Consider the following 14,606-nt stretch of genomic DNA (forward strand, 5'->3'; position numbering starts at 1 on the left):
AGGGGACGTTCACACACACACACACCCCCCACACACACATATGTATTTGTCACCATATTGAATATGTATACAAAATTCTCTGTTAAGGAGAAATTAGTAAAAATTAAATGTTAAAAACAAAAGAAATGATTTTTCATTGAGATTAGATAATTATTTGATTTTTTGACATTTTTAACTATTTAGGTGATAACCATGAGTATTTTGTTTCTGTTTTCCTTTTTGCTATTTTTTTTTTTAACTAAGAAGACATCTGAGTGCTTACTAAGAATGGCTCTTAAGAATGTCATGGTGGTGCCAAAGGAGGAGCGCTTATTACTTTTTGACTTCGATGATGAAGAAGATGACATAAATGTTTTGTGGGAGGCTCTTTCTGAGGATATAGAATATCCAATGTTGGGCATTGATTGTGCCTTGTAGTTCATTAGACTTTTCCCTAGTCACCTGAAATGGAAGAACTCTTTGCTAAGAGTTTTCATATACTTCATTTCTAATTTTACCTATATCTATATATTCCTATACCAGAGTTTGAGTAGCACATATACCTACTCTTGGCAATGTTGTCACAGTAGGTTGAGAAACAATAACTTGCTATGATTTAACCCCAGGAAAAGACTTGACATGAATTTATTTCATAAAACCTGCAAATAAATTAATTCATTTCTAAAAGCTTCTTCAAAAACTCACATGGGCATTTTTTCCAGGGAAATGCAAATTGATAGTACTTTATTAATTAATAGAGCATACTTTCAAATGTTTCCATTTTCTATTGTCAATACAGTAAAGATCCCAGCATTTGACAAGGATGAGAATTTATTGCCTCATGTAGAAGCAGATGAAGATATAGGGTAATATTTTCATTTTTTTGCCAGGTCAATAGAATACTTCAAAAGTAGTGTTTGTGATCCCTTCACTATAGAGGTAGATTCAGGATGACCAACAATCCAAGGTCAGACTCAGCTATATATCGAGTTCAAGCCCAGTCTAGGTTCCTTGATCACAAATACATAGCAACTAGGACAATAGAACCACCTGCATGAGATCTTCCCTACATCCAAATGGTAGGTAGGTCATAAGTATCTACAATTCCATGACCATATAGCACTCCAGATCTCACCCCTCTTCTGATCTCTGTGGACACACATGTGTCAGATACACGGGCATTCGTGGAAAACATCCATATGTATAAAAGAAAAAAAATCAAAATAAATTGTGTGGGAGAGAAAGTCCTGAATTTTAAACATTATGTTTATCAATTGAATGAACTCATTTTAATAGTTCCTTTTGTTGAGTCCTTTGTCAATATTTTGTATTTTTGCTTGGTTTGAGACAGGTTCTTACTGCAAATTGTGAGTTCAAACTTCCCTGGAAGTTGTTAGGAGGCCAATTCTAGGCTTAATCTATAGATCTCCTGTCAGCTTCCTGGGTGCTAGAATTACAGACATGAGACACGACACATGGTTTGGGAATCAGTATTTTTTTCAAAAGAGTTAATAACAATTGGTTCTTTTATAGGAATTACTGATCTCAGGAAGCTTTTCCAGAGTCATATTTTTCTATTTGGTGGTGACAAAGAAGTTGTTTTCTAATCTGTTTCATAAGTGTGTGATAATAGATACTAAAAGTATAAAATTGTATCTAATAGTACAGATTCATTCTAGTTACCGAAGGGTTCCTATTTATGGTAGAAAAACATGCTTAGTAAACATTATTTGAAGTATTCAATTTTTATGCACTGCTCTGCTTACTACTAAGAATCCCCTATGAAGAGCACCATGAAATTAAATCTTAAACTATTTCTAAGTTATCTTCGTGCTTACATGAGTTAAGTTTTCATTCTTGTGTGTGTGTGTGTGTGTGTGTTATACATGTGTGTGCACCTATATGAGCAATTATTTGGGATCATGTGGCAGTCAGAGGCTGATATTGGAATGCCTTTGTTCTATGCACACCGGTCGAGTCAGCTTGACAGGCATGAGGCCTTAAAACCACTCACTAGGCAGAGTTTCACAGAAACTCACCTCCTGGAGTTTTGGCCTTCTCATTAACCCATATACTCAAATCCTATTCCTGAGTTAGTCTGGTGTATGGATCCACGTGCTCTCTTTTAGTATTATCTTATTATAAGTGCCTTTTAAGATTGAATTCTGACATAGCTAAGCCTTCACCAGTGTTCCAATGTCCTAGAAAGTCCTTGAGCTGACCATGGGATTGGAATTCAGTAAGAATGTTGCCTATTCAGTGACATTCAGAATTGCCTCTGGTATTACACTATCACTTTGAATAAAAACTAAGTCACTGCCCTACACAGGAATTTACCATCATCTAGGAAGAAGGAAGTTTGAGAGCTTAGGAGGAACCAGAGTAGATACTTGGAACTATAGATAGCTGAGTTACACCCATACACACTTATTTACAATGGCCTAGGGGGAAGGTGGACTATACAATAGACTAAAATAGGAACTATGGCAAGGGCACGAAGCCCTTGACCCTGGCTTCTAAGATTAAGTGGACCTTAGGTGGAGCTCTTTTTGATCCCAGTTGTTAACAATGAATTCTATCCCAGGTGGTTTCTGTTAGAACTTCTGTGTTTGTATTCTTCTGTTTTGTGTAAGAATCCAGTAACCTCTTTGTACCTTGCTGGTGTGTCACTCAACTTCCCTATTTTCTTCTGTATAAAACGGTTGATGCTCGATTTGACAAATTACATTCAGATTCTACATAATCTCTGGTGTTGGTCTGTCTGTCATTCCCTCTGACGCTTTGCCCACCTGCCCCAGAGACCCGTTCCATGCAGACAAAGGGATCCAGAGGGTCAGCAGCACCTTTGTCAATCATGTGTGTGTGTGTATGTGTGTGTGTGTGTGTACTTTATCTTATTTCCATTGACTTCACTGGTTGTACATCCCTAGTCTGAATATGCAAACTTCTAAGTACTCTAAAATATGGACCTTTCTGTGGTTTTCGGGTTTTCAAAATAGGATTTCTGTTTAGTCCTGGCTGTACTGGAATTCAGTCTGTAGACTAAGGTGGACTCAAACTCTCAGAGATCTACTTGCTTCTGCTTCTCAAGTGCTAGGTTTAAAGGTGTGCACCACCACCATGTAGTAATCATATATTTATTGTGTACCATGTTGGTGCTATATTTCAATTTAATTTTTATGTATCATTGATATTGTTTAATCTTCAATTATATTGATGTATGCTTGAATGTTTAGGAACAATATAAGCTTTTATTATTACCCTTTATTTTCAAAACAGATAATGTTAACAATTCTCTTCTTAAGAATGGAACAAGTATCGAAATGTACTCTCAAACGATTTCCAAAGAGAGTAGCTACAAAATGAAACAAGTTTGTAAAACCAAACAAAAGCAATTGCAAGTTTGCTGGTAATTTAGAGTCATGTTTATATCATTTCTTACTATAAATTACTTAGGAAATATTATCACCTGTCTATTGGAATCTCCAGAAAAAATGCTTTACTTGACTGCTCTGTAGGCAAGTAGTGTTATAGCCCCAGTCCATCATAAAACTGGCAAGTATTTCTTGGATGTCAGTGAAGAAGATTACATTTTCTTCCTTACAAATAACTATTGAGAGGGCTATTATTTTAAAAGTAATTTATGTTCAAACTAGAAATATATTAATTGAGAAATGGGTATCTGTCTTATAAAGTATGAAATATCTTTTAGTTAACAGTATGGACGATGTAGAGAAGAGTTAATATTAATACTTAAATTATTTGTATATTTCAACTGACTTAACTATTCCTTGTACTACAAGTTGGCTATGCCAAAGTGCTTAGTGAAATAATTTACTTCTTTATTAGAACCAGTAGAAAAAATGAAATGTTGCTTGGAGGTGAATTTGATTTACCTAAGATGCATACACACACACACACACACACACACACACACACTGATTTTCCTGTTTTTTTATGAGGCAAACAATATGGGAAGACATTTCTCTTAGGATAAGATGTACTTCCAGAATCTACATCAATGTGAATTTGGGAGTTGGGGATTTAGCTCAGTAGTAGAGTGCTTGCCTAACAATACAAGGCTGAAGAAGATTGGGTCTTCAGCTGTGGGAAAAAAGAAATAAAAAAGACTTTTAAAAAACCTAATTTTATCTCTTAGGTTCTTATCAGAATATCTGAACGGTTATGATTTCCTTCTTTTAAAGAGTATAAATATGTTGATTCAATATTTCGTAGTGATATAAAATGTAAGCATTTATTCTTATTTTTTTTACAGGATAGATGTTAACAATAAGTATTACCAGCAGTTTATGGACCTGTTTAAACAGTGGGATTTCGATAAGCAGAGATATGAGAAACAGCAAGAAAACCTAATTGTTGATATCAAAATTACTTTTATAAATAATCTCTTATAACAAAATCTCAAGTAGGAATCAAGATGCTCACCTTATAATAGATCTGTGGAACTTAACGAAGGTTTACTGCCCATTGTTGGTTTTGTTCTTCTCCTGCAGAACCATACATAAACCATAGAAGTATGGGCACATATCATACTAAAAAATCTATTGGGCTTTTTATACTCGTGGAGTTCTTTTTTTTTTTTTCCAAGCAACTCTTTTTTAAAATTTTTTTTATTACGTATTTTCCTCAATTACATTTCCAGTGCTATCCCAAAAGTTCCCCATACCCTCCCTCCCACTCCCCTACCCACCCACTCCCACTTTTTGGCCCTGGCATTCCCCTGTACTGGGGCATATAAAGTTTGCAAGTCCAAGGGGCCTTTCTTTCCAGTGATGGCCGACTAGGCCATCTTTTGATACATATGCAGCTAGAGTCAAGAGCTCCGGGGTACTGGTTAGTTCATAATGTTGTTGCACCTACAGGGTTGCAGATCTCTTTAGCTCCTTGGATACTTTCTCTAGCTCCTCCATTGGGGCCCTGTGATCGATGCAATAGCTGACTGTGAGCATCCACTTCTGTGTTTGCTAGTCCCCGGCCTAGTCTCACAAGAGACAGCTATATCAGGGTCCTTGCAGCAAACACTTGCTAGTGTATGCAATGGTGTCATCGTTTGGAGGCTAATTATGGGATGGATCCCTGGATATGGCAGTCTCTAGATGGTCCCTCCTTTTGTCTCAGCTGCAAACTTTGTCTCTGTAACTACTTGCATGGGTGATTGTTCCCAATTCTAAGAAGGGGCAAAGTGTCCACACTTTGGTCTTCGTTCTTCTTCAGTTTCATGTGTTTTGCCAATTGTATCTTATATCTAAGTTATACTAAGTTTCTGGGCTAATATCCACTTATCAGTGAGTACATATCATTTAAGTTCTTTTATGATTGTGTTACCTCACCAGGATGATTCCCTGCAGGTCCAACCATTTGCCCAGGTATTTCATAAATTCATTCTGTTTAATAGCTGAGTAGTACTCCATTGTGTAAATGTACCTCATTTTTTGTATCCATTCCTCTGTTGAGGGGCATCTGGGTTCTTTCCAGCTTCTGGCTATTATAAATAAGGCTGCGATGAACATAGGGGAGCATGTGTCCTTCTTACTAAGGTTGGGACATCTTCTGGATATATGCCCAGGAGAGGTATTGCAGGATCCTACGATAGTACTATGTCCAATTTTTTGAGGAACCGCCAGACTGATTTCCAGAGTGGTTGTACAAGCTTGCAATCCCACCAACAATGGAGGAGTGTTCCTCTTTCTCCACATCCTCGCCAGCATCTGCTGTCACCTGAATTTTTGATCTTAGCCATTCTCACTGGTGTGAGATGGAATCTCAGGGTTGTTTTGATTTGCATTTCTCTGATGATTAAGGATGCTGAACATTTTTCACCAGAGACTATGAAAGCCAGAAGATCCTGGACGGATATTATACAGACACTAAAAGAACACAAATTCCAGCCCAGGCTACTATACCCAGCCAAACTCTCAATTAACATAGATGGAGAAACCAAAGTATTCCACGACAAAAACAAATTCACACATTATCTCTCCACGAATCCAGCCCTTCAAAGGATAATAACAGAAAAAAACCAATACAAGGACAGGAACCACGCACTAGAAACAACAAGAAGGTAATCCCTCAACAAACCTAAAAGAAGACAGCTACAAGAACAAAATGCCAACTTTAACAACAAAATTACAGGAAACAACAATTACTTTTCCTTAATATCTCTTAATATCAATGGACTCAACTCCCCGATAAAAAGACATAGACTAACAAACTGGCTACACAAACAAGACCCAACATTTTTCTGCTTACAGGAAACTCATCTCAGAGAAAAGGATAGACACTACCTCAGAATGAAAGGCTGGAAAACAATTTTCCAAGCAAATGGCATGAAGAAACAAGCTGGAGTAGCCATTCTAATATCTGATAAGATTGACTTCCAACCCAAAGTCATTAAAAAAGACAGGGAGGGACACTTCATACTCATCAAAGGTACAATTCTCCAAGAGGAACTATCAATCCTGAATATCTACGCTCCAAATACAAAGGCAGCCACATTCATTAAAGAAAGTTTAGTAAATCTCAAAGCACATATTGCACCTCATACAATAATAGTGGGAGACTTCAACACACCACTTTCACCAATGGACAGATCATGGAAACAGAAACTAAACAGGGACACAGAGAAACTAAGAGAAATTATGAATCAAATGGATCTGGCAGATATCTACAGAACATTCTATCCTAAAACAAAAGGATATACCTTCTTCTCAGCACCTCATGGTACCTTCTCCAAAATTGACCACATAATTGGTCACAAAACAGGCCTCAACAGATAGAAAAATATTGAAATTGTCCCATGCATCCTATTAGATCACCATGGACTAAGGCTGATCTTCAATAACAAAATAAATAATAGAAAGCCAACCTTCACGTGGAAACTGAACAACACTCTTCTCAATGATACCTTGGTCAAGGAAGGAATAAAGAAAGAAATTAAGGACTTTTTAGAGTTCAATGAAAATGAAGCCACAACATACCCAAACTTATGGGACGCAATGAAAGCATTTCTAAGAGGAAAACTCATAGCTCTGAGTGCCTCCAAAAGGAAACTAGAGAGAGCACACATTAGCAGCTTGACAACACACCTAAAAGCACTAGAACAAAAGGAAGCAAATTCACCCAAGAGGAGTAGACGTCAGGAAATAATCAAACTCAGGGGCGAAATCAACCAAGTGGAAACAAGAAAAACTATTCAAAGAATCAACCAATCAAGGAGCTGGTTCTTTGAGAAAATCAACAAGATAGATAAACCCTTAGCCAGACTCACTAGAGGGCACAGGGAAAGCATCCTAATTAACAAAATCAGAAATGAAAAAGGAGACATAACAACAGATCCTGAAGACATCCAAAACACCATCAGATCCTTCTACCAAAGGCTATAATCAACAAAACTGGAGAACCTGGATGAAATGGAGAAGTTCCTAGACAGATACCAGGTACCAAAGTTGAATCAAGATCAGGTTAATGATCTAAACAGCCCTATATCCCCCAAAGAAATAGAAGCAGTCATTAATAGTCTCCCAACTAAAAAAAGCCCAGGACCAGATGGGTTTAGTGCAGAGTTCTATCAGACCTTCAAAGAAGATCTAATCCCAGTTCTTCACAAACTATTCCACAAAATAGAAACAGAAGGTACTCTACCCAACTCATTCTATGAAGCCACAATTACTCTGATACCTAAACCACAAAAAGACCCAACAAAGATAGAAAACTTCAGACCAATATCCCTTATGAATATTGATGCAAAAATCCTCAATAAAGTTCTTGCTAACCGAATCCAAGAACACATCAAAACAATCATCCATCCTGACCAAGTAGGTTTCATCCCAGGGATGCAGGGATGGTTCAATATACGGAAATCCATCAACGTAATCCAGTATATAAACAAACTCAAAGACAAAAACCACATGGTCATCTCGTTAGATGCGGAAAAAGCATTTGACATGATCCAACACCCATTCATAATAAAAGTCTTGGAAAGATCAGGAATTCAAGGCCCATACCTAAACATGATAAAAGCAATCTACAGCAAACCAGTAGCCAACATCAAAGTAAATGGTGAGAAGCTGGAAGCAATCCCTCTAAAATCAGGGACTAGACAAGGCTGTCCACTTTCTCCATACCTATTCAACATTGTACTTGAAGTCCTAGCCAGAGAAATTCGACAAAAAAAGGAGATCAAAGGGATACAAATTGGAAAAGATGAAGTCAAAATATCACTTTTTGCAGATGATATGATAGTATATCTAAGTGACCCTAAAAATTCCACCAGAGAACTCCTAAGCCTGATAAACAGCTTCGGTGAAGTAGCTGGATATAAAATTAACTCAAACAAATCAATGGCCTTTCTCTACACAAAGAATAAACAGGCTGAAAAAGAAATTAAGGAAACAACACCCTTCTCAATAGTCACAAATAATATAAAATATCTTGGCGTGACTCTAACTAAGGAAGTGAAAGATCTGTATAATAAAAACTTCAAGTTTCTGAAGAAAGAAATTATAGAAGATCTCAGAAGATGGAAAGATCTCCCATGCTCATGGATTGGCAGGATCAACATTGTAAAAATGGCTATCTTGCCAAAAGCAGTCTACAGATTCAATGCAATCCCCATCAAAATTCCAAATCAATTCTTCAACGAATTAGAAAGTGCAATCTGCAAATTCATCTGTAATAACAAAAAACCTAGGATAGCAAAAACTCTTCTCAAGGATAAAAGAACCTCTGGTGGAATCACCATGCCTGACCTAAAGTTCTACTACAGAGCAATTGTGATAAAAACTGCATGGTACTGGTATAGTGACAGACAAATAGACCAATGGAATAGAATTGAAGACCCAGAAATGAACCCACACACCTACGGTCACTTGATCTTCGACAAGGGAGCTAAAAACATCCAGTGGAAGAAAGACAGCATTTTCAACAAATGGTGCTGGCAAAACTGGTTGTTAACATGTAGAAGAATGCGAATCGATCCATTCCTATCTCCTTGTACTAAGGTCAAGTCTAAGTGGATCAAGGAACTTCACATAAAACCAGAGACACTGAAACTTATAGAGGAGAAAGTGGGGAAAAGCCTTGAAGATATGTGCACAGGGGAAAAATTCCTGAATAGAACAGTAATGGCTTGTGCTGTAAGATCGAGAATTGACAAGTGGGACCTCATGAAACTACAAAGCTTCTGCAAGGCTAAAGACACCATCAATAAGACAAAAAAACCACCAACAGATTGGGAAAGGATCTTCACCTATTCTAAATCAGATAAGGGACTAATATCCAATATATATAAAGAACTCAAGAAGGTGGACTCCAGAAAGTCAAATAACCCCATTAAAAAATGGGGCTCAGAACTGAACAAAGAATTCTCACCTGAGGAATACCGAATGGCAGAGAAGCACCTGAAAAAATGTTCAACATCCTTAATCATCAGGGAAATGCAAATCAAAACAACCCTGAGATTCCACCTCACACCAGTCAGAATGGCTAAGATCAAAAATTCAGGTGACAGCAGATGCTGGCGAGGATGTGGAGAAAGAGGAACACTCCTCCATTGTTGGTGGGATTGCAAGCTTGTACAACCACTCTGGAAATCAGTCTGGCGGTTCCTCAGAAAATTGGACATAGTACTACCGGAGGATCCAGCAATACCTCTCCTGGGCATATATCCAGAAGATGTCCCAACCGGTAAAAAGGACACATGCTCCACTATGTTCATAGCAGCCCTATTTATAATAGCCAGAAGCTGGAAAGAACCCAGATGTCCCTCAACAGAGGAATGGATACAGAAATTATGGTACATTTACACAATGGAGTACTACTCAGCTATTAAAAAGAATGAATTTATGAAATTCCTAGCCAAATGGATGGACCTGGAGGGCATCATCTTGAGTGAAGTAACACAATCACAAAAGAACTCACACAATATGTATTCACTGATAAGTGGATATTAGCCCAAAACTTAGGATACCCAAGATATGAGATACAATTTGCTAAACGCATGAAACTCAAGAAGAATGAAGACCAAAGTGTGGACACTGTGCCCCTTCTTAGAATTGGGAACAAAACACCCAGGGAAGGAGATACAGAGACAAAGTTCGTAGCTGTGATGAAAGGATGGACCATTTAGAGACTGTCGTATCCAGGGATCCATCCCATAAGCAGCTTCTAAACGCTGACACCATTGCATACACTAGCAAGATTTTGGTGAAAGGACCCAAATATAGCTGTCTCTTGTGAGACGATGCCGGGGCCTAGCAAACACAGGAGTGGATGTTCACAGTCAGCTATTGGATGTATCACAGGGCTCCCTATGGAGAAGCTAGAGAAAGTACCCAAGGAGCTAAAGGGATCTGCAACCCTATTGTTGGAACAACATGATGTACTAACCAGAACCCCGGAGCTCTTGTCTCTAGCTGCATATGTATCGAAAGATGGTCTAGTCGGCCATCACTGGAAAGAGAGGCCCATTGGACTTGCAAACTTTATATGCCCCAATATAGGGGAATGCCAGGGCCAAAAGAATGGGAATGGGTGGTTAGGGAAGTGGGGGCGCTATGGGGGACTTTTGGGATAGCATTGGAAATGTAATTGAGGAAAATATGTAATAAAAAAAAAAAGGATGCTGAACATTTTTTCAGGTGCTTCTCAGCCATTTGGTATTCCTCAGGTTAGAATTCTTTGTTTAGCTCTGAGCCCGTGTTTTTAATGGGGTTATTTGATTTTCTGAAGTCCACCTTCTTGAGTTCTTTATATATGTTGGATATTAGTCCCCTATCTGATTTAGGATAGTTAAAGATCCTTTCCCAATCTGTTGGTGACCTTTTTGTCTTATTGACGGTCTCTTTTGCCTTGCAGAAGCTTTGCAGTTTCATGAGGTCCCATTTGTCAATTCTCGATCTTACAGCACAAGCCATTGCTGTTCTATTCAGGAAGTTTCCCCCTGTGCCCATATCTTAGAGGCTTTTCCCCACTTTCTCCTCTAAATGTTTCACTGTCTCTGGTTTTATGTGGAGTTCCTTGATCCACTTAGATTTGACCTTAGTACAAGGAGATAGGAATGGATCAATTCGCATTCTTCTCCATGATAACCACCAGTTGTGCCAGCACCATTTGTTGAAAATGCTGTCTATCTTCCACTGGATGGTTTTAGCCCCCTTGTGGAAGATCAAGTGACCATAGGTGTGTTGGTTCATTTCTGGGTCTTCAATTCTATTCCATTGGTCTACTTGTCTGTAACTATACCAGTACCATGCTGTTTTTAATCACAATTGCTGTGTAGTAAAGCTTTTGGTCAGGCATGGTAGTTCCACTAGAGGTTCTTTTATCCTTGAGAAGAGTTTTTGCTATCCTAGGTTTTTTGTTACTCCAGATGAATTTGCAGATTGCTCTTTCTAATTCGTTGAAGATTTGAGTTGGAATTTCGATGGGGATTGCATTGAATCTGTAGATTGCTTTTGGCAAGATAGACATTTTTACAATGTTGTTCCTGCCAATCTATGAGCATGGGAGATCTTTCCATCTTCTGAGATCTTCTGTAATTTCTTTCTTCAGAGACTTGAAGTTCTTATCATATAGATCTTTCACTTCCTTAGTTAGAGTCACGCCCAGATATTTTATCTTATTTGTGACTATTGTGAAGGGTGTTGTTTCTCTAATTTCTTTCTCAGCCTGTTTATTCTTTGTGTAGAGAAAGGCCATTGTCTTGTTTGAGTTAATTTTAACTACTTCACCGAAACTACTTCACAGAAGCTGTTTATCAGTTTTAGGAGTTCTCTGGTGGAATTTTTAGGGTCACTTATATATACTATCATATCATCTGCAAAAAGTGATATTTTGACCTCTTCCTTTCCAATTTGTATCCCCTTGATCTCCTTTTGTTGTTGAATTGCTCTGGCTAGGACTTCAAGTACAATATTGAATAGGGATGGAGAAAGTTGGCAGCCTTGTCTAGTCCCTGATTTTAGTGGGATTGCTTCCAGCTTCTCACCATTTACTTTGATGTTGGCTACCTGTTTGCTGTAGATTGTTTTTATCATGTTTAGGTATGGGCCTTGAATTCCTGATCTTTCCAAGTCTTTTATCATGAATGGGTGTTGGATCTTGTCGAATGTCTGGACTGCAAATGATACAGCTAGATTTCCTGGGCTTTAGCCAATATTTCAATTTTCATAGGCCCCCATAATATGTCATTGCCTTCAGACATTACGAAGCATTTTTTTCTTTCCCAAGAGGTGTGGTGGGGTGGTTTTTGGTTGTTTGGTGGGTGATAGATATTTTTTGTCATTTAAGTGAACTTTGTTCCAAATTTATTGGTCTTGATCACAGGGGAAACCATATAAAGGAAGTTGGATTAAGGAATCTCTTTCACGTTCTTTTTGTTCCTCTTATCTCTTATCTAGTGTTAGTGGAAAGAGTGGGATGAAAGAAAGTAGAAGGGATATAGGAATGATAGGTTAAAGGGGTAGCAACTGCTAGTCTCAAAGGTTTTGCATTTGTATGGATTTTTGTATTGATAGAAATTAAAGTTATTTTTGTTTCAGCACATTTTAATATGATTAAACTACTGTTTAAGTTATTGTACCTATGGAACTCCTTTGTAAATGTAATATAAATTCTAGTCCTTTCATAAGCTACTACTAGAAATTGTTTAGGATAATATAGAAATGTAAGTTAATAGTCAGTCAATCAGACTTATGGTCCTGTTAGGTACCAGTTTAGGTAATTATAAGAATAAGCTTTATTAAGCCTCCTGTAGATGTTCTCAAAGTTAAATAGATAGTCAATAGCTAAGTCATGTTTGTCTATTCAGATATTCTTTCACGAGATAGATGGTCATCAAACACTTCAGAGATCTATAAATCATACATTTAAGATGTATTAATAAAGGGTAGCCATCTTGGTTCCTTGATCCTCAGAGACTGTTCTGCTCAGGTGATTGTGTGGACTGCAGAGGCTGACAGCTTCCGGGACCTGCGGAGGCCACACAGCTTCTGGGGCAGTCCTCATTTCTGGCTCCAGACATCCAGGCACCTTCCCTGCCAGAGGAGAGGTGTCTGCCCGTCTGGTAGGGCTTTGCCAGAGCACCTGGGGGAGCCATCTTGGTTCCTGGATCCCTCAGAGACTGGTCTGCGCAGGTTAGAGTGTGGACTACATAAGCAGACAGCTTCTGGGATGGGTGGAGGCTGCATGGCTTTTGGGGCAGACACCCTTTTGGGTTCCAGACATCTGGGCACCTTCCCTGCCAGAGGAGAGGTGTCCTCTCCTTTCGTGAGGGCTGTGCCAGAGCACTTAGGGGAGTTATCTCTGTTCCAGGATCTCTCAGAGACTAGACTGTTCAGGTGAGAGTGCTGACTACAGAAGCTGCACAGCTTCTGGGACAGGCGGAAGCAGAAGAGCTTCTGGGACAGGACCTGTTTTGGGCCTTCATCTTCTGCCAGGAGGCAAGTCCTAAGGCCAGATATAAGTGCACCTTCCCTGCAAGTGGAGAGCTTGCCTGCAGAGAGTACTCTGACCACTGAAACTAAGGAGAGATCTAGTCTTCCAGGTCTGATGATAGAGGCTAACAGAATCACAGGAGGAACAAGCTCTAACCAGAGTCAACTATAATAACTAACTCTAGAGATTACCAGATGGCTAAAGGCAAACATAAGAATCTTACTAACAGAAACCAAGATCAATCACCATCATTAGAACCCAGCACTCCAAACTCAGCCAGTCATGGGTACCCCAACACACCCAAAAAGCTAGACCCGGATTTAAAAGCATATTTCATGATGATGGTAGAGGACATCGAGTAGGACTTTAATAATTCACTTAAAGTAACACAGGGGAACACTGCTAAGGAGGTACAAGTCCTTAAAGAAAAACAGGAAAATACAACCAAACATGTAGAAGTCCTTAAAGAAAAACGGGAAAACACAACCAAACTGGTGATGGAATTGAACAAAACCATTCAAGACCTAAAAAGGGAAGTAGAAACAATAAAGAAAACCCAAAATGAGACAACTCTGGAGATATAAACCCTAGGAAAGAAATCAGGAACCATAGATTCGAGCATCAGCAACAGAAAACAAGAGATGGAAGAGAGAATCTCAGGTGCAGAAGATTCCATAGAGAACATGGGCACAACAATCAAAGAAAATGAAAAATGCAAAAAGATCCTAACTCAAAGCATCCAGGAAATCCAGGACACAATCAGAAGACCAACCTATGGATAATAGGAGTGGATGAGAATGAAGATTTTCAACTTAAAGGGACAGCAAATATCTTCAACAAAATTATAGAAGAAAACTTCCCAAACCTAAAGAAAGAGATGCCCATGAACATACAGGAAGTCTACAGAACTCCAAATAGACTGGATCAGAAAAGAAATTTCTCCTGACACATAATAATCAGAACAACAAAGGCACTAAATAGAGATAGAATATCAAAAGCAGTAAGGGAAAATGTTCAAGTAACATATAAATGCAAGCCTATCAGAATTATACCAGATTTTTCACTAGAGGATATGAAAGCCAGAAGATCCTGGAGAGATGTTATACAGACACTAAGAGAACACAAATGCCAGCCCAGGCTACTATACCCAGACAAACTTTCAATTACCATAG

The 14,606-nt window shown here is 38.5% G+C and overlaps 1 protein-coding gene across 1 annotated transcript; it reads left to right on the forward strand.

The window, feature by feature from the left end:
- The first annotated feature begins 285 nt into the window (after window positions 1-285).
- Window positions 286-4,394, forward strand: LOC147004741 (synaptonemal complex protein 3-like). Its single transcript, XM_085837829.1, has 5 exons — window positions 286-377; window positions 780-845; window positions 2,712-2,734; window positions 3,259-3,376; window positions 4,256-4,394. The coding sequence occupies exons 1-5, from the start codon at window positions 286-288 to the stop codon at window positions 4,392-4,394; spliced, it is 438 nt and encodes a 145-aa protein (XP_085693955.1).
- Window positions 4,395-14,606: the final 10,212 nt, after the last annotated feature.

The sequence above is a fragment of the Mus caroli genome, unplaced genomic scaffold (assembly GCF_978045245.1).
Source record: "Mus caroli unplaced genomic scaffold, Mus_caroli_1 scaffold_5, whole genome shotgun sequence".
Taxonomy (NCBI): Eukaryota; Metazoa; Chordata; class Mammalia; order Rodentia; family Muridae; genus Mus; species Mus caroli.

Bases quoted from the DNA above. Each gene is read 5' to 3' on its own strand.
- LOC147004741 (XM_085837829.1), top strand. From the start codon at position 286: ATGGTGGTGCCAAAGGAGGAGCGCTTATTACTTTTTGACTTCGATGAT. The intron at 378-779 runs TATAGAATATCC...TGTCAATACAGT, and splicing joins TGGGAGGCTCTTTCTGAGGA to AAAGATCCCAGCATTTGACA. The intron at 846-2,711 runs GTAATATTTTCA...AATTACATTCAG, and splicing joins GAAGCAGATGAAGATATAGG to ATTCTACATAATCTCTGGTG.